The sequence below is a fragment of the Indicator indicator genome, chromosome 5 (genome assembly GCF_027791375.1).
Source record: "Indicator indicator isolate 239-I01 chromosome 5, UM_Iind_1.1, whole genome shotgun sequence".
Lineage (NCBI taxonomy): Eukaryota > Metazoa > Chordata > Aves > Piciformes > Indicatoridae > Indicator > Indicator indicator.
In genome coordinates this window covers 10727276-10750647 of record NC_072014.1, presented here as the reverse complement: position 1 = coordinate 10750647, position 23372 = coordinate 10727276, and the positions used below count along the sequence as shown (strand labels likewise).

Here is a 23372-nt window from a genome sequence, read left to right as displayed (position 1 = left end):
AAACTCCCGTGCTTTACCTTTTGGATGAAGCCAATGCTGGAGGATTGAAGAGACCCTGTGCCCCCAGGACAAGCTCTGACCTCGATCCAGTGAGGACAGTGTTCAGGCTGAACTGCCCTTATGCTTCTGTGTCCCCCCTGCTTTGTTGTTACTCCTCTTGGAGACCTCATTCAGCCATTGCTGAGGTCTAGATCTGCCCATCCTCAAAGCTGGCAGCACCTTGTCCTTATCCCACTCTCTCCCAGGTCAACTGTTGACTTCCTGGATAGAGTGGATGCCTTCTTCTGTTCCAGTTTCAAGAGCTCTAAGGCTAGGAAGAAATACAAAGTGAGAAAGGGCTCATTTCTCTTGCTGATGGGGTGAGATGTGATGGCTACCCTGTTCCACCCCAGAGGAACCAGTGATGGCCACTGGTACTGTTCTACAGTAATCATAGTAGATCTCAACTGAGCACCTATACTGGAGACACCATTAAACCTAGATTGGATACTAAAGCAAATGAAATTTTTGGCTTTGAGAGAAGGCCTGAAATTCATCTCTGATGCTGGAGCATTCTGGAATGGATTTGTCCATCCTTCTGCCCCAAGAGATGTGGTATGTTTCACAGAAACCATGCACTGTTGTGGCTGTGATCCTTGCAGCTGCCGAGAGTGACACAAGCTGGACCAGCTGGGAAGAAGATCTTAGTGGCAAGCATGAGCAAAGAAGGTCACTTCAGCAGAGGAGAAGGCACTTAAAGCCTTGATGCAGAGATTTGGGGCCTATGGCACACCTGCCTGTGCTTTCACATAGAGCTATCACACAACTCACCTACAGCCATGAAGATCTCATTCACTTGGTGGTTGGATTTTGCAGATGTCTCCATGAACAACAGGCCTTTGGTCCTTGCAAACTCTTCCCCCTCCTAGGTGGAGACAAACAGAGTTATTCCTCCAACCTCCTCTGAGGCTGCTTGTTCAGTTATGGCATTTCGCAACAGGTCAATAGCGATACAAGGTCTTTAGAAACGTCTGAAAATCTTTTAAACTTCCAACTTCACAGTGAATCACTCAGTGATTGCTGGTGAGGGTGATGAGGGAGCCTGGGAGCTCAGCACAGGCATCTCACCTCAGTGGTGACTTCTCGCTCAGCAGCAAGGTCAGTCTTGTTGCCCACCAAAGCAATGACAATTTCGTCAGGAAGGAATTCCTTCTCCAGCTCCCTCAGCCACAGCTTTGCTCTGTTGAGTGTTTCCTGGAGAGATGAGACAAAACCACCCAGTGGTCTGGTTTTCATTTAATCCCTTTGTCTCAGGCATAGCAAAGCTGGACAAGTGACACCAAACTGAAGTGAGTAGAAGAGATGTGGTGGTGAGGCTTTGATTGCCCTCTTGGGGGAACAAGTCACTGGCCCCCCAAACACCTTTAGGGATAAATCAGCCTTAGAAGGGATGCACCCTTTCTGCATAGCAGTAATAAATTGTCCCTGGCAGGGGGTGGCATGGCCCTGTATGGGCAGGGACAGCTCCTGCCACCTCCCAGGTGGTGCTCATGTATTGCTTTCTGCTCTACCGAGGACAAGAGCCATCATCTGGACACCTCTGCCCAGCTTCTGCAGCATGGTATAGTTTTGGCACAAATGGGATCAGCATCCCCAGCCTTACCTTGTTAGCGATGTCATAGATGAGGAGAGCAGCGTGGGCACCCCGGTAGTAGAGGTGGCAGACACTCTGGTACTTCTCCTGGCCTGCTGTGTCCCAGATCTCAAACTTGACAGTGGCTGTCTCCAGGTCAAGCTTCTGTGTGAAGAAGGAGCCTGCAAGCAAGATGTAGGGGGCACATTTGCTTGGGCAAGAGCTCGGATCTGCTGCCATGAGGTCAAACTCACCCTGAGGACTGGTAGCAATGCTCTAATGCACAGAATTGGGATAGGTTTCTTGTACATAAGCTCCTATACCAGTGATGGGATGGCATGCTGCAAGGCAGGGCAGCCTCTGGCAGGTTTGGAGCACTTTCTAGCAACATATTTGGATGGATGCACACTGGTTTTGATGTCAGATAGCTCTGAGCTTTGCAGAATAGCCTCTGTATAGAAAGCCACCTCCACTTTACTGGTGGGTCAGACTTAAGAGAGCTAAGAATAGGAATATCCACTGAACACGCCTTCCACCAGAGGCAAGCCACCATCCCTGCTCCAAGGGAGCAGATGGCTGCCTGTGGACCAGCCGGAAACAAGGCAGAAGGACAAGGGGAGCATCTCCACAGCACCTCATTCTCTCCCACCAGCTCTCTCTTCAGGTGTGAACACAACCTCTGTGCCTGCTGAGGACAAAACCCAGACACATCAGGTAAAATGAACATCTATAATGTCTAGGAGTCATAGGAAGCTGTGACGATGCAAACATACAGGGGAGGCAGCTTGATCCCAGTGGACGTGTTGGCCCAAGGAAGTTTATAGAAGGAGCAGGGCTCTCACAGATGTCCAGGTGGTTTTCATCAAAGTGTGAACATGCACATGGCCTGCCTTCAGACACGGGTTATTCGGTATAGCTTGTCAGGACACAACATGCAGGGGCCTTGGGGCAGAGCCCTGGGTTTGCAGCCTGGCCAGAGTGTGGGAAGGTGATTTTGTCTCTACAGGCAAGCTGGAGGAACAAGGCACTGCTGCAAGGTGATCATCAAATAGTGCTGAGGGTGGGTGGTGGTGTTGTAACTAGTCGTCATCTCCTGGGCTATCCTGCTATCTCCTGCACCCCAGCCGGAACCTCCTTGCTCCTGTGGGACAGTGAGACCTGGGCAGCACATGTACAGGGCAGTCTCCTAGAGTGTCTGAACAGCTGTAAAGTCTGCACAGTACCAAGCATGCACAGAGCAGGTGGGACCACACAGTTTGGACCACAGGTTTCACTCGTTTTACTGTTCATCTGCCTCCAAAAAGCACAGCAAAGCCAAACAGCAAGGGGACAAGTCTAGAACATGTTTAAACATGGGCCTGTACTACTGCAGGATATACCAACCTGTTCTCCTGCATCCCACCCCACTGCAAGGTAGGGTCTGCTCTCTTATCCAGAGCCATCAAGCTATTGAAGCCACTCACTTACATCCCACAGTTGGCAGTGACTCCTTGAAGTCATTCTTCACATATCGATAGGCCAGGCTTGACTTTCCCACTGATGTGCTCCCCAGTAGAACCACCTTGTAGATGTAGGTGGGATGAATCTCCTCCAGGGAGGTGCCTGGCATTGCTTTCTGTGCCACGTCCTGCAAGGAAGCAAGTGTCTTCAAAACAAGTCTGCAGTGACCCCAGCTCCATCAGCTGGGCCTCCTGCTTCAACTCCTGATCAGTGGCAGAGGGGCAGGTGTGATTTAAGCTCAAAATAGGCTTGAACAAGACCATCAATGTCCTGAATCAAATTTAATACTTCAAGCCATCTGCCCCTGTCAGTTATAAGAGAGGGTGGAGATCTTCAGGAACAAATTTGATGCAAGAGACCTTTTTGAATGGAAACAGGCAGATTGGATTGGGTGTATCTCGTTTAGAGAGAGGGCATACTGGAAAAAAGTTAATGGCAGAGGAACGTCAGTTATGGGTGTGCCTTGCTCTTGAGCATGCCTCCTTTTCTGAAGTCCTGGTGAAGAGCTTAGGCTGGTGTTTTACATCTATTGTGGGTCTTGGTTAGAAGTTGTACCAGGAGAGCTTAACTCAGGCTGGACACAAAGTCAGGCATTGAGGTGATGCTGCTACTAGCTTGATAAGGACAGTGCCCAGGTGAAGGCTAGGCACCTCAAAAGCTAATGGCTTTTCTGGCAGCAACATATCAAATTCAACATTTTGTTTGGCAGGGTGAAAAAGCAGGAGTGAGAGGACAGCAGCACACCATGCAGACAGCACATGCTCCTCCACTCTGGATTAAGAAACTGTGGGCAGACCAAGTCAATGAAGTCTCAAGTCCTTGTGACCACTGCACCACAGAGTGTGACTCTGCATCACTTGGGATGGAGCTGTGCTGCATGGTGACTGGGGACTGTGGGGGAGCATGGCCTGAAATAACAGGAGTCACCTCACACCTGATTCAAAGAGAGCCACTGCACAGCATTGGCCACAACCTGGGAAGAGGATGGTTGGTGTGAGCCTTCCTGAATGGCACATTTCCCCTTCTCCAGGCCTTGAGCTCAAGGGAGTGATAGTGCCTTGCTGCTAGCAGGAGCTGTCAGCAAAGATTGGTGAATAACACTGTCTTGCAGCTAGCCAAAGCTTTGTCCTGGCTCCTCCTTTCAGAGCTACCCCTCTAAAATTTCTCAGTTTATGTGGAGAGCTATGCAGGAGAGAGGGAGGTTCACAAAAAGCCTGAAGATGAAGTGTAATAGGATGTTGAAATGAGCAGGAGAAATGCATGAGATGATTTTGCATGCACTCATTCTACCTCACATGCAGGAGCAAAGGGGCAATATGCTACAATCAATCCCGTAACTGCTGTGTGCAGTGATGGGATATGGCTTTATATATAGATCTAATCTTCTAATGCCCAAAGGGAAGCAGATAAGCCTTGTGAAGGATTCTGAAATGTTTGTGTATTGCTGCTGCTCCCTGTCTTTGTGTCCTGACCCTCTTGCTGCAATTGCTTGCCAGATGAAGAGCCTCCCACACCAGGGTGAACATTGCTGATGTGGGGTGCTTTTGAAGACAGCCCTGGTCAGCCAGAGCACAGGGACCTGCAAGTCTTATAATGAAGATGTGATGCAATTACTCAAATTTCTACCTGGAGCTTGCAGGATTTTGCAGTGCAGACATTGCAGGTGAGCAAGAAACACATTTACAAAGACATAAATGTGGCTCCCAGCCCAGGAAGCTGCAGCTCCCTCATCTAACAAAAGCCTTTTGTTTCTGCTCATCCCACATCTCCTCTATTTTGTCTGTCTTCCCTCTGCAATCTGGCAGGCTCCAAACCTTTAATTCTTCTCTCTTCCCTGAGCTTGTTATTAAAATAGGCTGCCATTAAGAGTGATCCTTGCTGCTGGCTGAACCTGGGTCTGTATCTGTGTTTTTTTCTGTTCCCTGAGATGGGCTTTCATGCCCTTGAAACACAGGGGTAAAATCTTCTCTACCAGCTCACACAGCCTCAAGCTGAAAAGCAGGATCACAGTTTGTGCAGAACAGCTAGTTAGGGGTGGATTATATTATCTTTTAAGCAGGAAAAAAGAATGTAAACAATGCAGCATAAGGCTGTGCTCCATCTGATATTGTTTATATACATTTGCCTCTTTGTGGACCTGGAAATAAGATTACTATCCTTTCTGGGCAGTTAAGTTAGCTACCATAGATGATAAGACATAAAACTCTTCAGAGAAGCAAGAAGCTGCATGAAAAGAACCCCAAGTTTCATCTCCTAAACTCAGTTTCCCATTATGTCACCCTGCTGCTCTCTGTTTAACCCTAGAAGGCAGTATTGACCCTGGAACAAAGCTCACCTGAGAATTACTATAATGACAGAAATTTCCTTGCAAACTTTTCATGCTGGCAAGCACCTACTAGAGACAGGGAGTTTTGCCAATGCTCATTTAAAACAATTTCTTTTCCATGTTAAAAGGCAGAAGGTGAGTCTCTCTTTTGACCTGAGGAGAATGACAAGGAAGCAAAACAAGTGCCCTTATTCTGGTTCAATGGAAAATAGGATTTAGGAGAAACTGCTTTCTTTGCCCTATTTCTTTCTGAAAAAGGAATGTACAGAGCAAAACCCTGTGCTCACTGGCTAGTGAGCTATAGGAAAATTCATCCAGACATCTCACATGTCTGACAGTCACCCTTCTGCAGCTGCCTCCTGCCCCAGGGAAGAGACTTTTGGTGGTGAGACTCAGCTTAGGGTCACAGTCAGTTGCACAAATCCAGGATACTGCTCTGACTCCAGGTGTGGATAATGGTGCTGCTGCCTCTCAGCAAGCAGCATCCCTGTTCTTTCAGCCTGGGCTGCCAATGAAACAAATTCATTTTCCATCTGCAAACCTCCCTGAGCTGACTGAATATATCCAGGAGAAACATTTAAAGCAGCTTTCCTGCTGGTTTCTGTGAGTGAAGCCCCAGCAGAGTGCACCTGCATGCCAGAAAGCTTTTGTCAGTGTAACTGGATTAAGTTTTGATTTATCTCACTGCAAACTTGAAACTCTAAAGAAGTCACCAACGCTTCTGTGCAAAAAGGCTTTAATGGATTCTCCCATGCAGGCTTTCAAAGGCTGAGATGTAACCTGAACTGGGACTGCCCACGTGCTGCATTTCGGACCTTTATAGTTTGATCCTGGTAAAGAATAACTCAACAATTTAGGGAGCAGCCTGGGCAACAGCTGAGGTGCTACAAGTCCTGTCCTTGTACCCAGAGGCCACACTGAAGGGTAAGGAAAGCTGAATGTGCTCAGATTCAATATAAAGAGCTGGAGATTAGTCCAGACAAGCATTTCTCTTGCTTGTAAAAGGTAAAAATGTAAAAATCCTGATGGTGGATTTAGTCTCCAGATACAGCTTCATATTTTGTCACAGCTGTGTCTAGCAGCAGATATTTGGGGCAGGCTTGCCTGATCTTGCACTTACCTAGAAGGTGAGTACAGAAATGTTCACAACGCTGATCGTTTCTCACTTCCTAATGGAGGATTAGGCATTGCTGCACCCCAGAAATTGTGTTCTCAGCCAAACACCCTCATCTCGATGTCTTCTCTCTCCTTCCCATGGGTAATGGGTGAGTATGCAGATGCAGTTCCAGTCAACATTAACAAGCTTCCCCTTCAGAGCCCACTGGTTTAATGTAAATCAACTTAAAGGTAATTTGTTTGGTGGGTACGGCAGCAGCACCCGATCAGTGATGTTGCACTTGAACTGCCTGCCCTCACTGTTTCCAAGAAGGAAACTGACAAATCTGTTTATGAGGGTGACTCAGTTGTTTATAATTAGCCTGACAGTGGAGTTTATCTAAGGAGCATCCTTTCAAACCCATTTTTTATGGGCATAAACCCTAGTAATAAAATACAGAAACACAAAGTGGTGGAGCAGATACTTGGGCTGGTCTGCAATAGCAAGAGCTAGACTTTCACTACTTAGTAAATTAATATCTCTGCAGTATTTTTAACCCGGGGAGGGAGTGTCTTGGTATATTTATTGCAAGGGGCTAAGACTTTTATTTGCAAAGGGAAATGTTAAAAAAAAAAAAAAAGCAAGCAACACATACCTTTGGAGATGGAGCTACTGAGAAGTGGCTTTAAGACTCTATTTAACTGATTGGGAAATTAACAATGTTTCAGTCTAATGATGTCTAACTAATATCTAAGCTCTTCTAAATCCCAAGTTCTCAGAAGATCCTAAAAACCATTAATTTGCTGAGTTTCTGCAAGGGTGCAGCAGTGAACAAGAACCACAATCAATCAGCTCCATGGAAAAAAACCAGGACTCTGATGCTATGCGTGTAAGTCTGCAGTATTTAGTGCTGTGATTCCTGGACACAATGTTTTTAGGGTGGTCACACCTCCTCCCCAGTTAATCATCTACTTCCCCAGATAACTTCAAGCATTCATCTCAAAGCATTCCTCAGCTTTTGGATGCCTCCTCCTACCTGCTAAAGCTCTCATAGTGCCAGTGTAGGAGCACAGCCACTTGGAAAGTTCACTTACGCCAAAGTTACCAGGGGATATGAAAATCTTAACTGAAAGACTTCCTGCATAGGCATCATTAGTTTTACATAGTGCTGATTTCTTGATGCAGTCAGCCCTCCTCTAAGCTAAGGGGAACAGAATAAGGGTCATTAACTGTGCAGCCCTTCTGGGTTGAGGAAATAAGGCAGCAATAAATGGAGTCTTCCCTGGGCTGTGTGTAAGACCAAACGCTCTGCAGGTGAGACCGAGCTCACTGTGAGTGAGGCCTTCAAGGGCAGCTCTGTAGCTGTTTGAGAGGATGAGGGTAGGGCAGAGGGCTGCCTAAGTCTTCCCCAAATTTCTTCTCTTGGACAGGGAGACACTGGAGATGGTGCTGTCCTCCCTGGTGGATGCCACTGCGTGGCTGTGATGCTGGGCTGCTTCCTGGTGGGAGATACAGAGTGCCAGGGAGCTCGTCTGGGAAAGACACCTTGGAGAGAGTGGGTCCCGGATGAGGTCTGCCCTAAGGAAAGTCCCCCCAGCAGATGATGTCTTTACCTTCCTGAAGCCTTGCTCTCCTTCAGGTGCTTCAGTTTGTAGTGTCAGGTCGACAGCTCCGTTCAGCTGCCTGAGCCTCCCTGTGCAGTGGTCAGATAAAGTGAAACCAACAGGCAGCTCCCAGAGAGCAGTGTCAAAGGTAAGAGGCAATCAGAGATCAGTGAACCTTAGACTTGCCAGCAAGCCAGGCGAGGCGGGACCACAGGGCTGCTGTCACAGCGAGCAGGGCTGATGGCTGTGCCTCCCACACCCCCCAACTATTTATCCATCCATCTCTCCTACCCCACTTATCATCCTGGGATTTGGCAGTAGGTGAATGGACAGATGAATGAATGGGTGAATGGGTGGGTGAGTTTCTCTCCATGCCTTGGGGTCTGAGAGACATGAGAAGCAAAAGCAGCCTGCATGCCACTGCAGGGGTTTGAGGGCAGGGGGAAAGCTGAGGACAGGGCCAGCTTGAGCCACAATGTGCCAGGAATCTGGCCTTCTCTGGGTTTTTATAATATGGCAAAATTTGCTGACGTACATTAGACCTGGCTTTGGTCTTGTGCCAGGGTACAGGCTCAGATAACTTAGGCTGAAGTGATTTGTTTTCAGGAGTGAGGCTGGTTTACCAGCTGGCAGCAGACGGCACACCTGCCTCTCCTACAGAGCAGTTCAGCAAACAGCTGGGAAGGTGCAAAGCCAGCAGAAACTGAGCACTCAGGCTTTTACTGCCTCTTAACTGAAGTAATAGCTAGCTACCACAGGCAGTTGGGGCTTGGTGCTTTGGTGAAGGCTGCTTTGACAAAACTCTACTATCTTGAAAGAGAAAGCACAACAGGTTAATGCATTGGGCTAAGAGGTGTGGAAGTGAGAATAGGAAGATCTGGCAATTACAAAAACTATCTTCATTTAGATTTTTATTTCTGTCACTCATCTTGTCATAGCCAGTGTCTTTCCTTCAAATAACAGCCCCTAAAGTTTTCTGGAAGTGAAACAAGCTTTACAAAATCTAATCCTAATAGTTACAGGGAGCAGAGTGAAAAGCAGGAGTCCTACAAGCAATCTTAAAGAATGTCATCCCAGGTTTGAAAAGCATGTCTTGTGACTTCCAAGGCCTGGCTGCTGCAGCTCCATTACTTCCCATTTCTAAGATGCGATGCCATGTACAGACACCCAAGAGTTGCACAGATGGCATACCAGAGCAGTGTCCCCACCAAGTGGAACCCCTGTGAGAGGTTTCAGTCTGTGAGCCAAGTAAGAGTGATTCCTTTTGTTTGGGAGTGTGTCCATGCACAGATTTGTACTATAACAGCAAAACTGTCTGGAGCATACCCATGTACATTTCCAGCCTGAAAGCAGATCTGATCTTCCATGCAAGTTTGTTTGGTTGGTTTTTTTCCATGAGAAAGGAAAGTACTACTTTCCCAGGGGCATTCCCATCAGTTCTGCAGAGGCTAGAACAGGATATGGGCAACCCTTGAATATGATTCCTAACAACCTTATAAAATCCCAAATTCTCCGAGGCTTCAACATCGAAGCAGTCTCTGTGCTTCTATCCCTCATAATTTGCTTCAAGGGGCACTATGCTGTGAAATGAGGTGACTCAAAGCCTTATCTTTTTTTGGCTAGATCAGTTTTTCAGTGGGAGTCTCAGTGTAACTCTGTGAATAGTTGCACTGGCACAGCAGAGGGGTGAAAAGGTGTTTCAGGATTTAGAGAGGACTAAGGACACGGATACCTTATGCTGGGATTGCTGCAGCAAGGACCCTTGCCAACAGCAATGAAGGATGCTGAAAGGCACTCTGCTGGTTTGGACCTACAAGCTATGGTAACATCATGCACCTAAACTAAGCGTCTAATTAGATGCTTAGTAAAAAACAAAGCTCTCAGTCTTGGCTGGAAGTCTTTGAAGCCTTATGAAAGGATTGCTTTGTAGCTGCTAAACCAAACTTCATTTCCAATTTGCGCCGCTGCAATAAGCACTGTCTCCTGCTCTGTTATTTTCATACCAGTCTCATCTGCCTGAGCAGATGCTACCTCTCAGATGCCTTTATTAAGGGCTTTTATATCAAAGGAGGCGGTATAAATGAGATGCCCCAATAAAGCGCTGTGATCTGGTTGGTGTAATTGGTGTAAAAGCCCCAGAGTCTTCTGGAACCCGGGGAAGTCCGTGCTTTGCAGCGGCTGGGGCACCTGTGCCTCCTAGACAAGCCCTGGCTCCTGCTGAGCCAGACCCCACTAGAGGGCACAGCTCATCTACAGTTTAAGACACAGGCGCGTCTGTTCCCGAATCTCACTTCAGAACTGGGCAACCAAATAGAAGCCAGTTCGTCAGAGTGATGAGAGTGATGGACTGCGATCTACTGCCATAACAGGTCAAAACAAAACCCCTAGAGTAAACATGCAAGAATAAGTCCAATACTCTCATAATTCTGGCTCTGCCTGCTGTGTAACTTTGGGCAGATTGATTCCTCCTTCCTTCTTACTCTGAGTAAAAGGAGGCACAAGGACATCGATCATCTGAAGCAGTTTGGGAGCCCCTAGAGGGCTATTTTTCAGCGGTTTGTAGTGCTTGGTTCCTCCTGACTGACTACTGTGAGGAAGCATTAGCTCATCAATACGAGCATAGTAAACCATCCCTTGCAGATGGGTGGAAAAAGCAGCAGGGTGCAGTAATAAGGGCACTACCCTGAGCTGAAAACAAAGACTAAAACTTCAGCTTTGACACTTCCCTATTTTCAGCCCGTGGGAAAAATTATTTGGCCTCCACTGACTTGTTTCTCCTGCTTACCTTGACTTGTCCACTTAGTTTATGTGCTCTCTGGTGTGCTCTGTGCAGGCAGTAGGAGGTCTTATCCCCATCGAGGTTCCCACACTGCTGAACCAAGACTAAGACATCAAGGCTGTTAAATGCTTAGCCTCAGCTGTAGCACTTTTGGACCTCTGAGATGCCTGACTACCATTGTAAGTTGTTCCTGATGGGAATGTCCCCATTTCTTTTGTTCAGTGAGTTTCAAGAGTATAGTTGTAGTCTCAGCAACCTCGGTCAGCTGGGCACTGTTTGTACCACTCGCTTGGGCACCTCCAATTTCTTATTTTCTGCTCACATTGCAACATTGCTGCACTCTTTCACACAGAGACAAGATGCTGTAACCTTGCTCTTGAATTTGGCTGGTCTGAAAAGAAACAGCCACAGACATCCGAGTGTATTTCAGGTGCTGGGATTATACCATGAACACTGCTGTGCACCTGAGAACACGTCTGAAATCACAAGTGGCTGTTTGGTTTGGTCAGTTGTTTTTTTTTTTTTTTTTTGCTGATGCTGAGGGTTGTGCAGTAGCAGAGAATATATGTTACTTACACTGGAAAGGCTTTGTGAAACTTTTCTGGGGTTTGCTGGAGCTGCTTTAGAGTTATACCTGCACAGGTTAAAGCAACAGGGGTAGAGCAGCGTGACCTCACTAGATGTGGTAGCCTGGAAACCCTCGCTTGCTTTTTCAGAGAGCTGTGTCTCTCTAGTACATGTGCATACACATAGAGGCATTTGGAAAGGGTTGGGTATGTATTTGACAGCTTCTGAATCCTGATACTGTCTTGGTTTGTGGTCTGGTGGCTCTGGGCTCTTCTGAAAGTCCACACTGGCCACAGGCCACTGCTGACCTGATGTAAAGCCTCTGCTACTGTAAACTGCTCTATGTATAGGCTCTGGTGGGCTGCCTCTGTATTGCTAGGCTTTCCAGGAGTGTCAGCCATCATCTTGAGGCTGTTGCAAAGCCAGCACTGTGTCTGTTGTGAGCTATGGCTGGCTGGAAATGAGTGAGGTTATGGTCAGATTTAGACAGCTGGTGATGGGCATGCAGAGCCCAGAATTAATGGACACAGAAATGTGGCTTTCCTTATGACATTGCCCAAGTGATCTTGGCTCCTGGACTAGCTGCAGGACAGACAACTTGTCTCTCTGCACTGCCAGCTTCAAAGGAATCAGTCACTTGTGTGCAAGTATATATAGCCTGCCTTGCTTTTGGGACATAACTATTTTGGTCTAGCTGGTATTGCTAAAAATGAACTTACTGTTCAGAGGTCCACCTGTGGTTCTGACCCTGCTTTTGCAGAGTAGCTCTCCTCACTGTGCACCTTTGAGCAGGGCTCCAAAACACTGAGTGTTGGTCTGGGGATCTCCCAGCTAGAGTTGAGGGAGGGGAGCATGCTGCCTCCCACTGAGCAAGACAGTGGCCAGCAGATACAGAGCCTCAGAAATAAACTGGGGCTATTCTATTTTTTTCAAAGACTACTTGTTTCAAGAAGAAACATCTGAAACCATGGTAAGCAAAATGAATTTAAAATAATTGGTCCACCCAGAAATCATAACAAATAATGTTTCCAAAACTGTTTACCATGCTTGTTCTGTTAAGTGTGTAATCCCTTGTTTGCATGATGGTTCTCACAGAGAACATGGGTAAGATGTCAATCACAGGAGCCTGGCTTGGAATAGAGATGTTTTTTCTAACCATCCTGGTCTTTGCTCTTTCTCCTTTTCTGTACCTACAGTAATGTCATGGATTGATGCAATAAGATGAACTAGAGTTCAGCTCCTAAAGATCAAAGACTCACAGCAACCTGAAGACCCAGGGTAATCCACTAGTTACCATACTGGCAAAGATTGTCATTGCTGAAATGGAGCATTAAAAGAACATTTAGTCAGTTTTGAGAAAAGGAAGGGATGTATGTATGTAAAGGCTGGGGTACTCACCCTTGCACTAGTAGAGAGTTAAGAAATACTTTGAGGATTGGTGGAGCTGTAATGATGAACAGATCAGTAACACTGAGGCTTGAAACTGAGCCTGCTGTGAACTGCTTCAGGCTTCTAAAACACTAGTCTTCCTGTATTAATTATTAACATCACTAAAACACTCCAGAGATTGGACTGGAAACATTAAACAAGCTTAATATTAATGGTTCCCAGATGATAAGTGATGGTGAACATTAGCATGTGCTAAAGACCAAGAAGGGAAAATAACTAGTGACTACAATAAACATGTGAAGAATACTGCGATTAAATTACACAAAGAACAAAAGTGTGAACCACAAGAAAGGATTTCCTATAGCACTGCCTCCTGCTCATTTGAAAAGACAGCTAATGTTGTTTACACCTTTGAAATTACACTTGACTGGTCACAATAAACAGCCTTGAAGCATAGAGATGTGCTGAGGTGGGAAACACCTGCCATACACCTTCTTACTCTTGAGAAGAGCCACGTTCCAGCTAAAAATTGTTGCAGGCAGCTGTCTGCCCATGCTACTTACCTGCTAGGCACAAACCCTTGTAATTTATAGAGGTATCTTAAAACTCATTGCTATGACAGCCCCTGCTTGAGGGTGCTGGAGGTGAGGTGGAAGGAGATAAGAAGAGTAGTCAGTGTTCCAAATCAGTGCACGAAGTGCATGAAGTAAATTGCAACTTTTCTGAAACATACACATGGCTCTCTCTAGCACAAATATATGCACCGAACATTTTGCTCATCCTAAACTGCTCATTCTCTTTTACTCAGCAGATCTTGGCCCCACCTCTGCAAATTCAGCCCACCTTGCCAAGAGAGCCGCAATGCAGAGACCTTCAGCGCTAACTCAGTTACCTGACTTCAGAGGGAGAGCTGGCTCCTGAAGGGTATGTAAACAAAGGAAACTGTTCTGTGAAATAAGAGACGCTGTTATCTACCAAGGTGCAGGTTTTGCAGCATTTCAGATGATTAAAGCACTTCAGCACTCTCTTCCAAATGCATGGTCTAGTGCCTACCATGAGATCCATCTGCTGACTTTCTACCGGTGGGGATATCATGTTTGGGGTGAACTTTGACCTCTCTGATAAACTTGGTGGCAGCTGGCCAGCTGGCTTAAGCCATTAGTCTGGGACCGGCACACGCTTACAGAGTGATCGCACATGTTCCTTTAGGAAACTAAGCTAAAAATGGCTGGAGGTGGTACCTTTCTCTGTGAAGGGCCATAGAGGAGCTCACTGACAGCCAAAAGTTGTTCCCAGCTCAGTAATCTTCCCCAGAAGCATTTCATCTGTCTGTGTTTGTGAGACGATTGCAATGAAGGCAACTGAAAATGGTTTGCTGGTGCTTGGAAAGAGAAATATTTAAGTAATGCTGTCTAGCACATGCTTGAAAAGCTCATGTGGGTGTGAATGTAAGGTTTTTTTCCCCCTGGAGCCCCCATCCAGCTTTTGGATGTTTAGTACAGACACTTTCATAGGACATTTTATGATGGGTTCTGCCTTTTCACGCTTTGCAGCAGGGCAGTGGGTACATTGTAGTCTTGGTTTTTCAGGGCACATCTACACATCTGGCTGTCTTTCAGCTGGTTTTAAGTCTCATGGACTGGGTGTTACAGGCATGGTCTGTAAAAACAGGAGAATAGAAATTATTTAATCTGTATGAGCCTGAGTAACCTTATTTAACATCAGCCACTGCTGGAAGAGTAGAAAAGGAGTTGTTCTGTTACGCAGAGGTGAAATGTTTCATCTGTTACCAAAAAACGAGGAAGGAGTGAACATGCATCACGGGGCAGCCATTATCTGCTGCTACCTAAAGCAACTCCTTTCATAATTGAAAAATGTATTAAAAATTATTTTGGGAATTTCTAATTAGTTGAGCCACTAATATGCTCAGGACGTATCAGAAACTTGAACTAATAACTGCCCCAAAAGAGGCCACAACTGAGAAATCTTTTTTTCCTGCCTTTCCTCTCTGCCACCACAGCTACAAGGTCAGCGATGATGGAAAACTTCTGGAGAAATTGAGGTTGGACAACAAGGCAGTGCCTGTCAATCTCTGGGGAGATGGACTCTTTCTAACAGTGCCCAGCCCCACTCAATGGCTTGCAGCTGAGGACTTTGCAATAATCAGCTAGATATTGAGTAGCCACCCTTAGAGAAATTCTTTGCAGTGAGGTTGATGAGAAACTGGAACAGGCTTGCCCAGGGAGGCTGGGGATCCCCCCTCCCTGCAGGTGTTCAAGGCCAGGGTGTATGAGGCCTTGAGCAGCCTGGTCTAGTGGAAGGTGTCCCCACCCATGGCAGGGGGGATGGAACTAGATGATCTTTAAGGTCCCTTCCAACCCAAACCATTCTATGAATCTATAAAATGCATAGTTAGGAAAGGTAGAAGGCAAAAGGAAGGAAAAGCTGTGATCAAGGCTATTCTGTTCCTGCCTCTGGCATCTTTTTCTATCCTGGTCCTTGACAAGTCACTCAGCTGGCTATGGAAGTTGGTTTCTAGATGCAAACACACGTTTTGCTTTCTCTCCAACTTGGGGTATTCAACTCTATTTGCAGCTGAAACAAAAGGGTTCTGTGGCAACTCATTGTGTTTGGGGAAGAAACAAACAACTTACTTCTTTCAAATGTTTCTATAGTCAGAGGGAAAACTAAATACCGGAGAAATTGACAACACTTGCTTGACTGTTCTGGCTCTTTAAGATGGAGAAGAGAGGAGCTAATTCCTTCACATTCCTACATGGAAGGATCAGAAGGGTTTAGCACGGCAGCAGTTAACGTTGCAGAAAACCCTACAGGGCAATTGCAGAGCATGGAAACTGGTGCAGGGCTGGGATGGGGTGCAGTCACCTATGGATGAATTGGCTTGGAGGCACAGGGAGAGGCAGAGGGCAGGGAAAGCATGCTGGGCAGATGAGTCAGTCCCACATGCCATTCATCAGTTACTGTGCATGGAAAAACAGGAGTGCTTAGGAATGCCAGGAAAATGTGTTATGGCTTACAGTCAGATGCACCAACTCTAACATACTGTAACATCTGAAGTGTTTTGTCTCCGTTTCCTCTGATGTTCTGTTATCAGTATCTTTTATCACTTCCCAGTTTAGGCAAACTTCTTTATTCCAGGAAGATAATAATGACCTATCTTCCTGCCCTCTAGTGATTATCACAGCTGGAATCTGAAATCCTTTAGCACCAGCATGGCTCGTTTTAGGTAAACCAGGAATTAGCAGCTGACACTGCTGGCTTGCTGCTGTTCCGTGTAGGTGGGTGACGGAAGAAGCGACAGGAGATGGGGTAGTGATGCACAGCTTCAGTTCAAAATGAAGAACCAGACAGCAGACACAGGTGCTCTTCTATGCAATGGTAAGTTCCCTGAGAAAAGACAAGGCAGTTTTTCATTTTGCAATAAAATAGGTGAAAGGAACATTCCTCTTCCCTGACAAGTGTGAAAGACGGTCAGAAGCAGAGCGTGGTTACGCTCTGCTGCATTTGAGAAAAGTGATGTTTTGCCTCTGATTTCTGCTTTGGAGGAATCTGGATGGATTTCCACAGGGACAACAAACAGCATCTCCTTCCCTCTCTTCCATTCCATCTGAGGGAGTTAAGCTGTGATGTGGTTTCACATAAGCTTTCCCAAAATGTTGTTCATATGCTATTTTATAGAAGAGCTTGACTAATTAATGCAAGCATTTGATCTGCTACAAACAATTGATTGTTTTTAGACCATGTGTTTTGGCTATCTTTTGCTGCAGTTCAAAACAACTGGAGTTTAAGAAAACCTGGAAGGCCTGATTGGAAAATGTGGCTCAGCTTAGTTCTGCAACATTTGGGATGGGAGTGGATAAGGCCACACAGCATGAAGAAGAAAAACCACACCAAAAAAAAAATCAAATAAGCAGACAGCATCGAGTCCTTGTAGTGAGGCCACGTGATTCCTCACTCTCGTGTCTGCACATTGCCAGCGGGACGAGGACACTGGCACAATAGTGAGAGGAATACTTTGATATATTACTCCCAAAGTGATGCACAGCCAGCTCCTCAGCTGCTTCAGATGATGTAATGCATTGTTTTCATTGAAGCCATCCTCATTTTGCCTGGCTGAAGGACTATCTCAGGCTACTTTTTTAGATAGATGCAGAGTCTGTAGTCCCAAATTAAATACATATCATGATCTATTGCCTGCCTTCCCAAGATAGTTGTGATTGCTCAGCCTGAAGAAAAGAAGGCACCAGGGAGACCCTAGTGAAGCGTTTCAGTACTTAAAGGGGTCTGTAAAAAAGATGGAGACAGTTTTTCTAGGAGTGCCTGTTGGAACAGGGCAAGGGGTGATGGTTTTAAACTGAAAGAGGGGAGATTTAGACTAGATAGAAGGAAGAAATTTTTTATGCTGAGGGTGGTGAGACTCTGGCCCAGGTTGCCCAAACAGCTCTGTGCCTGGAAAAACTCAAGGTTAGGTTGCACAAGTGTCTGAGCAACCTGCTCCACTTGAAGACATCCCTGCTTACTGCAGGAGGTTTGGACTAGATAACCTTCCAATGCTAACCAATCTATGATTCCACCTAGGCTCTGAAAGAAAAGGCAGAGAGGATATGCAGGTCTAGTTACTGTAACATGCAAGCATCTCAGAGTCTGGAACAAGCTGTATCCCTGTATCACTTGAGGTAGGAAAGAAGGAGTGGTTTTAGGCTAGTGGAAGAGATATATGATATATTTTCTTCTGAAAATAATGTAGGGCTCTCTTAAAAATGAGATTTTTTTTTTTTTTTTTCACAGAGCAAGAAGAGAAGCCAAAGGAGGAGAAACAGCCAGATTTTGCAGCTCACATGGCAGGCGGTGAATAGCAGATAGGAGAGCAGATATCAAATGGCAGACCATAACAGGCCATCTTTGTGAGCCAAGCACAGCAATCAGTTACTCTTCAGCAGCCTAGGACATGTTTGGCTCACTGCAACTACAGCTGCTGTGGAGCTGGCTTCACTTTGCTCTGCACTGAAACACTCTGAGCCGTGCTGTGTCTGCTGCTAATTAGATTAGGTCCACAGAGGCTGCATTGAGCAAGGTCCCGGTTTTAGTCCGAGATGGGCAGTTTTCAGTGAGCTCAGTGACAGTTTGCAAATTGCAGGTAAGTTCCCTGCCTGGTACTGTGATGGAGAGCTTGCACATGTTGTTCTGGCTTACATCCTCCAGACTGGAGCATCAGGAGGACAATGTCAGTGGGGCTGTTGCAGTGTCAGCTGTGATGGATAATCACGTCCCAGATGTAGCGTTTAGGTTTAGTGATCGTTTAAGGCAGACAAACTCTCAACACAATGCTTAGCACAGGTTTAACCTACTTCACCTTTGGATGCACATCCAGAATCTTGGCAAGAAACCTCTGATTTCCAGGCTACAATTATATATGGCCTGTTTATCTGTGTGTTTTTCTGCTAACTTTGCTCTAAGCTTTATATAGGATCATCCCCACCCCTTGTCTCCAAAGCAGTTTATAGAACAGAGATGCCTTTGGCTAGACAAGCCAACCGCTTCTTACCTCAGAAAATGTCCCCCTGTGGCTTATCCCTGGATCCTTTCTCTCTACAGCTATACAAGTTCTTCTTAATAAGGAAAAGCAGGCTTGCAGGCACTGTTTTAGATAAGGTGTTGTGGCTGGTTGTGCAATGGTATGCCTGTCTGCATTAGCAGAGCCTTACCCTGTTCTAACATGAAATGTAATTCTTTGGTGTTTGTGTTTTGATGATGATGCACAACCAGTCTATGATCAGTTTATGACCCCAGAACTTCATTCTCTTCCCTCATTTACTACTGTAAATTAATTTAATCCTTGACATCATATTTGCTGTCTACTTGGTTTCATTCCACAGGTTTCTCAAGTCCTCAGCTTCTTCCCATTCTTTTATGACTTTATCACCTTTACTGGTGTTGCTTCATAACATCTTGACATCAGCTTGTTTCATTAGGACTGTCCTACTTGTGTCAGAGAGCTAATGAAAATACGAAATGAAAACAACCCCAAGGTTAACCTTTGAAAAAATTCCCTGCAAAGGAAGATTTTTCCTCAGCCTTGAAATGGATCCAATTCTGAGATCTCAAGATCCCCAAAATAACATCTTCAGTGACCTGTGAATAATTTACAGATGAAAAACTGTCTCTTCTTATATGCCAAGTTGACTAGGCAGAGGCAAAGAAGCCATTGAGGGGTTCTGACAAATGAAGGTATCAAATAAACCCTCTTCAGACAAAAACACACTTTTGGTATAGCAATCAAGTTACAGTTGGACCACATAGGAAGGCATCTATCAAGCTTTGCTGTGATGAATTCTCTATGCAACTACAAGGCCCAGGCTAGACACTATGAAGCTAAGCAAGGTTCCCAGTGTGCTAGAGCTTTGCTGATGCAAACAGCAACTCTGATGACTTAAAGAGATGAAGCAACAGTAAGGAAACTCATCCACATGAAATCTGCATGGATGTTACCAGTCTCATGAGCCCTGTCTTGATACTGCTCAAATGTGGTGACAGCATCTGAAAACTTTTCCCAGGAGGTCTGATTTGCTGAATGTGCTGGTTTGAGGCCAGCCAGAACATCTCTTGCCCCGAAAGGGACAAAAGAATGACACTCACACAAATGGATTGGAGAGTGATGGAAAGTTTAAATGGAAAAGCAATTGGTGAAGCTACAAAAGACTACAAAGGATAGTGCCAAGAATATCCCAAAAGCATACAGAACCCCTCACAGAATTCCCAAAGCTTCCCAATCCTTCCCTTCTCCCCACCTGAGGGTAACCCCAAACCCCCAGGGCTCTTTCTTCCCCCTCCCACTGCTAGGCAAGTCTCAGGCTGGCCAGGTCTGAGACTGCCCCCCCTCCATTCTCCTCCTGACATTAGGCCTAGACAGGCCTAAGGGGCCTTGAGGATACTCCCCTGGCATTACCCAATAAGAGAGCATCTCCTATGGGAGCAGAGAGGGAAGAAAGAGGAAGAGCATGACTCTGCAGATGGCCTTATAGGGCGCAGGATTTATGGGTAGAAATACGTCGTTTCCTGTGTCCACCCCTATTGGGCGGGCACCCAGGACACCAGAGGTGTATCTCATGTAGCAGTGGCAGGGGACACCCAGCCTAAACTGCCACACTGAAGAGGATCATCTTGGTCTCCTTAGGAGGTCTTATAAAGTGCAAGCTCTTTAGTTGCACCAGTGCATTTTTCTGCAGTATTTCAGTGCCAGAACATACTTGTCTGTGATGTAATTTTTTTCCAGTAATAAATCCACAGACCCTGCTGGATACCGCTGCTGTTATGTTTGCAAAATGTTACAGTGCTAATGGAGCTCTGCTCATTTCACCTATCTTGACAATATGAAATACTGGCATCCTAAGTGTAGACTTTCCAAGGTATTTTGGTGTTTCACTCTCCTTGGACTAATGGAAGCTGTCAGACTTCGTTTCTGTTGTGGCAGATCTTACAGAGAGGTGCCCCTGTGATTTCTTTTAATACCATCCAGTGGCCACTGAACTCCCCTATCTCAGGGCTTACCACTAAAAGAGATGTAATTGTATTTTGCTGCATGGAATATAAAAACATCCATTTTATTATGTGAAAGCAGTCTGTTGAGTACACCACCAGCAGCAATTTCAACAGCTGGTTGTTTGTTCTGATCCCCAAGAGAGAGATTTTACAAGATGGCCTGGTTTAAGAGCAGCGCAGGGGGAAAATTCTGTCCTTGGGGTGTGCACCGTATCAAACAGCCTTCTTGCACATAGGATATTGGAGAATGAGGTACATAACATGCACTTAAAATAGAGCCCTTTGAAACTGGCATGGGATACTCAGTCTTGTCTGAGTATCATTAATCACAGTTATGACTCTCAGACAAAGAGTCTCAACTTCATGTTACTTGTTAAAATAAGAAATGTACATTTTAGTGTTTCATTCTCAGCTGCACTCACTGCACACTTCACAGTGTAGCCAAAACTAAAGCGTTTGAATATTTTTTCATATTTATTTGGATGAATTGTATATACATAGTATTTTTTAACAAGATGGCTTGTTTTGACTATCTTAAAAAAAAATAAATTACTATGCATGTCTGGAATGCAAGAAAAAAATAATTTCTTACTCCGTGGTGCATGTTCAGTGTGTGATTTGAAATCTGAATGCAGTCACCAGTCTGGTTTACTTTTTCAATTTTCTTTTCCTCTCTCCCCTCGCCTCCTCTCTCCCCTCGCCTCCCCTCTCTTTTTCAGACACAAACCTGTCTAGCACAAGCCTCATTTTGGCTGTAAGGCCAAGCTTTTGTAAGACTTCCAGCCAGTGAGGCAAACAGCACTGATGTAGATCTTACTGCACCGCTACACTGGAAATTCCTTGCATGGATACAGTGATGCAGCTGCACAGGTGGCTGAATTCTCTGGGTAACACAGACCTAAAAATAAGGCACTGCCCCGCCTCTTTAGCCAGAATTCCTCAAAGGGCAAGGATAAGGGTTCAGGGAGCAAGTTATGCAGAGCCTGAAAGTATGATAGTGCTAAGCCAGGTGTTGGGGAATCAAGGCTGGAGCTGTGGTGGCTGAGGAAGGGAAGCCTCAGGCTTCCCAGCCCTGGCTAGGAAAGCCATGCACAGCAAGGCTGTGCCTCCATATCAGGGTTACAGCTCACTTTTAAGGCCCCTGCTGAGCAGGTGGGTTTTTTTCCTTTTGAGTGGGATCAGAGTAAACTGGATGCCAAATCCTAGGATGTGACACACACTTGTTTTTAATGCCCAAGTAAGGTGGGAAATTCACCTGTCTGCTTCTGTTGACAAAATAGTAATTTCCTTCTTGTGAAGATAAACCATCCTGGGCATGTACCCCTGCATTACTACCACACCACCTAGTCATCAGAAGAGCCATGGTTCCTAAAACAACTGTAATGTAAGTGGTGAGTGCATGCACAGCCTAAATGCTGCCTGGGAAAAAAAATGAAACCACCAAACAAAAACGATAGCATTTGGCTGCTCTGAGAAGGTCATAGATACTGAACAAGAGCTGATAGGGTGAAGGAGAGGGTGGGTGTTGATTCCCTCTTGAAAATGATGCTAAACAGGTCAAAAATTGAGAGATTCCTGTTTAGGCTGCAGATTCCAGAGCTGAGAGGAAGGGACTGATGGTAGAATGGCTGATCAGGAGGACTTCTTCAGGAGCTCTCAATTAACTAATCTGAAGAAAACGACTGCACCTCAAAGGTCTGTGCAATCTCTTGCTGAGTTCAGAGCACAGCGTTTCCACTCGCGGTGCTGGGTGTTGGTGAGCACCAAGCTGCAGAAGACTGGAGGATAATCATACAGAGACAATCACTTCAGCACAGCCACCAGCTATAAATAGGCACCTCGATGTCATTTGTATAAAAAGCAACAAGTGAGAATCAAATAGTTTCTGAAGAACAAGTACCAGCCTCAGACTGATGGAGGGCAGCTATCCTGTCTTGGGGAAAAGGATTCTGGCAAAATGAGTGGTTTGGGTTTTTTCTTTTCCTAATACAGCCACCAGTTGCTTTATGGCTCTGGTACATGCCCTCATGGGAAGCAATGATATATAATTAAACTGCTTGACACAGTTCTGCATTTGAGGATGACCCAAATCTTAGTTGTTGTGCATGAAATCTACCAGATAAACATTGGGCTGACTGGTGCAGGCAAGGGTTGCCTTTTGGCCTGATCAAGTTTGAATTGACTGTAAAATCAAGTTGTAAAGATTAAATGTATTTTGCTGGTCTGTGTCAGTAAGAATGTGGATGGGTTTCACAGCCCTTTTTTTCTGTCACATCTCTGAAACACGTTTGTGGTGTCCTGAGAAACTTGCGATTTGTATTTAAGGTATTATGAAAACTGAGGTACAAGGGCTGTGACAGGAATCCCAGAGAAGACATGCTTCTTGTCAATGTGAATTAATTAAGCACTGGTGAATTTGACACTAGAATTAATCACATCCACTTATACCTAATAGGAAAATTCATGGTTGAAGGGATTCCACAGGGTTACAGGACTGGGTGAGGGTTCGTGACACGAGGTGACAGCTTTCTGACTTGCTCTCCCCATACGTGTGTCAGAGAACGCCCTCGGGTTTCAGCCGGGGAAGTTTTAACGCCCATTTCTCCAAGGAAATTTTCCTCAGCTTTGCAGACAAGACGCCCCTCAAGACGGCAGGTCGCCGGTTGGAAAGCTGGGGAAGCCGGCGAAACTGGAGAGCATCGGGCTGTGCCCGGCTACAGATGCGGGTCCTCAGAGAGGCTGCCCACGGCTTAGGGAGCTATGGAGGAGTGAAGGGTGCGAAAGCAGCCAGCAAACAGCCACCGCGGGGCTCGGTGAGGGGCGTAAGGCGGTGCCGGTCCCCTTCCCCCAGGGCGGGGGGCGGCGGCGCATGCGCACGGTGGGGGGCGGTGACGGCCGGGCTCTTCACGCCGGCGCCGGCGAGCGGCTGAAGCGGGAGA

General features: G+C 46.0%; 1 protein-coding gene across 1 annotated transcript; it reads right to left on the bottom strand.

The window, feature by feature from the left end:
* Positions 1-203: 203 nt before the first annotated feature.
* RAB17 (RAB17, member RAS oncogene family) lies at positions 204-23033 on the bottom strand. The gene is made up of 6 exons (XM_054380920.1): positions 22983-23033; positions 3080-3257; positions 1643-1794; positions 1108-1233; positions 811-904; positions 204-310 (listed from the first exon to the last, which is right to left on the bottom strand). The coding sequence occupies exons 1-6, from the start codon at positions 23031-23033 to the stop codon at positions 204-206; spliced, it is 708 nt and encodes a 235-aa protein (XP_054236895.1).
* Between the last annotated feature and the right edge of the window lie 339 nt (positions 23034-23372).

Bases quoted from the DNA above. Each gene is read 5' to 3' on its own strand.
- RAB17 (XM_054380920.1), bottom strand. From the start codon at position 23,033: ATGGGCGTTAAAACTTCCCCGGCTGAAACCCGAGGGCGTTCTCTGACA. The intron at 3,258-22,982 runs GTATGGGGAGAG...CTTGTTTTGAAG, and splicing joins GAGGGCGTTCTCTGACACAC to ACACTTGCTTCCTTGCAGGA. The intron at 905-1,107 runs GTGAGATGCCTG...GTCTCCACCTAG, and splicing joins AGCGAGAAGTCACCACTGAG to GAGGGGGAAGAGTTTGCAAG.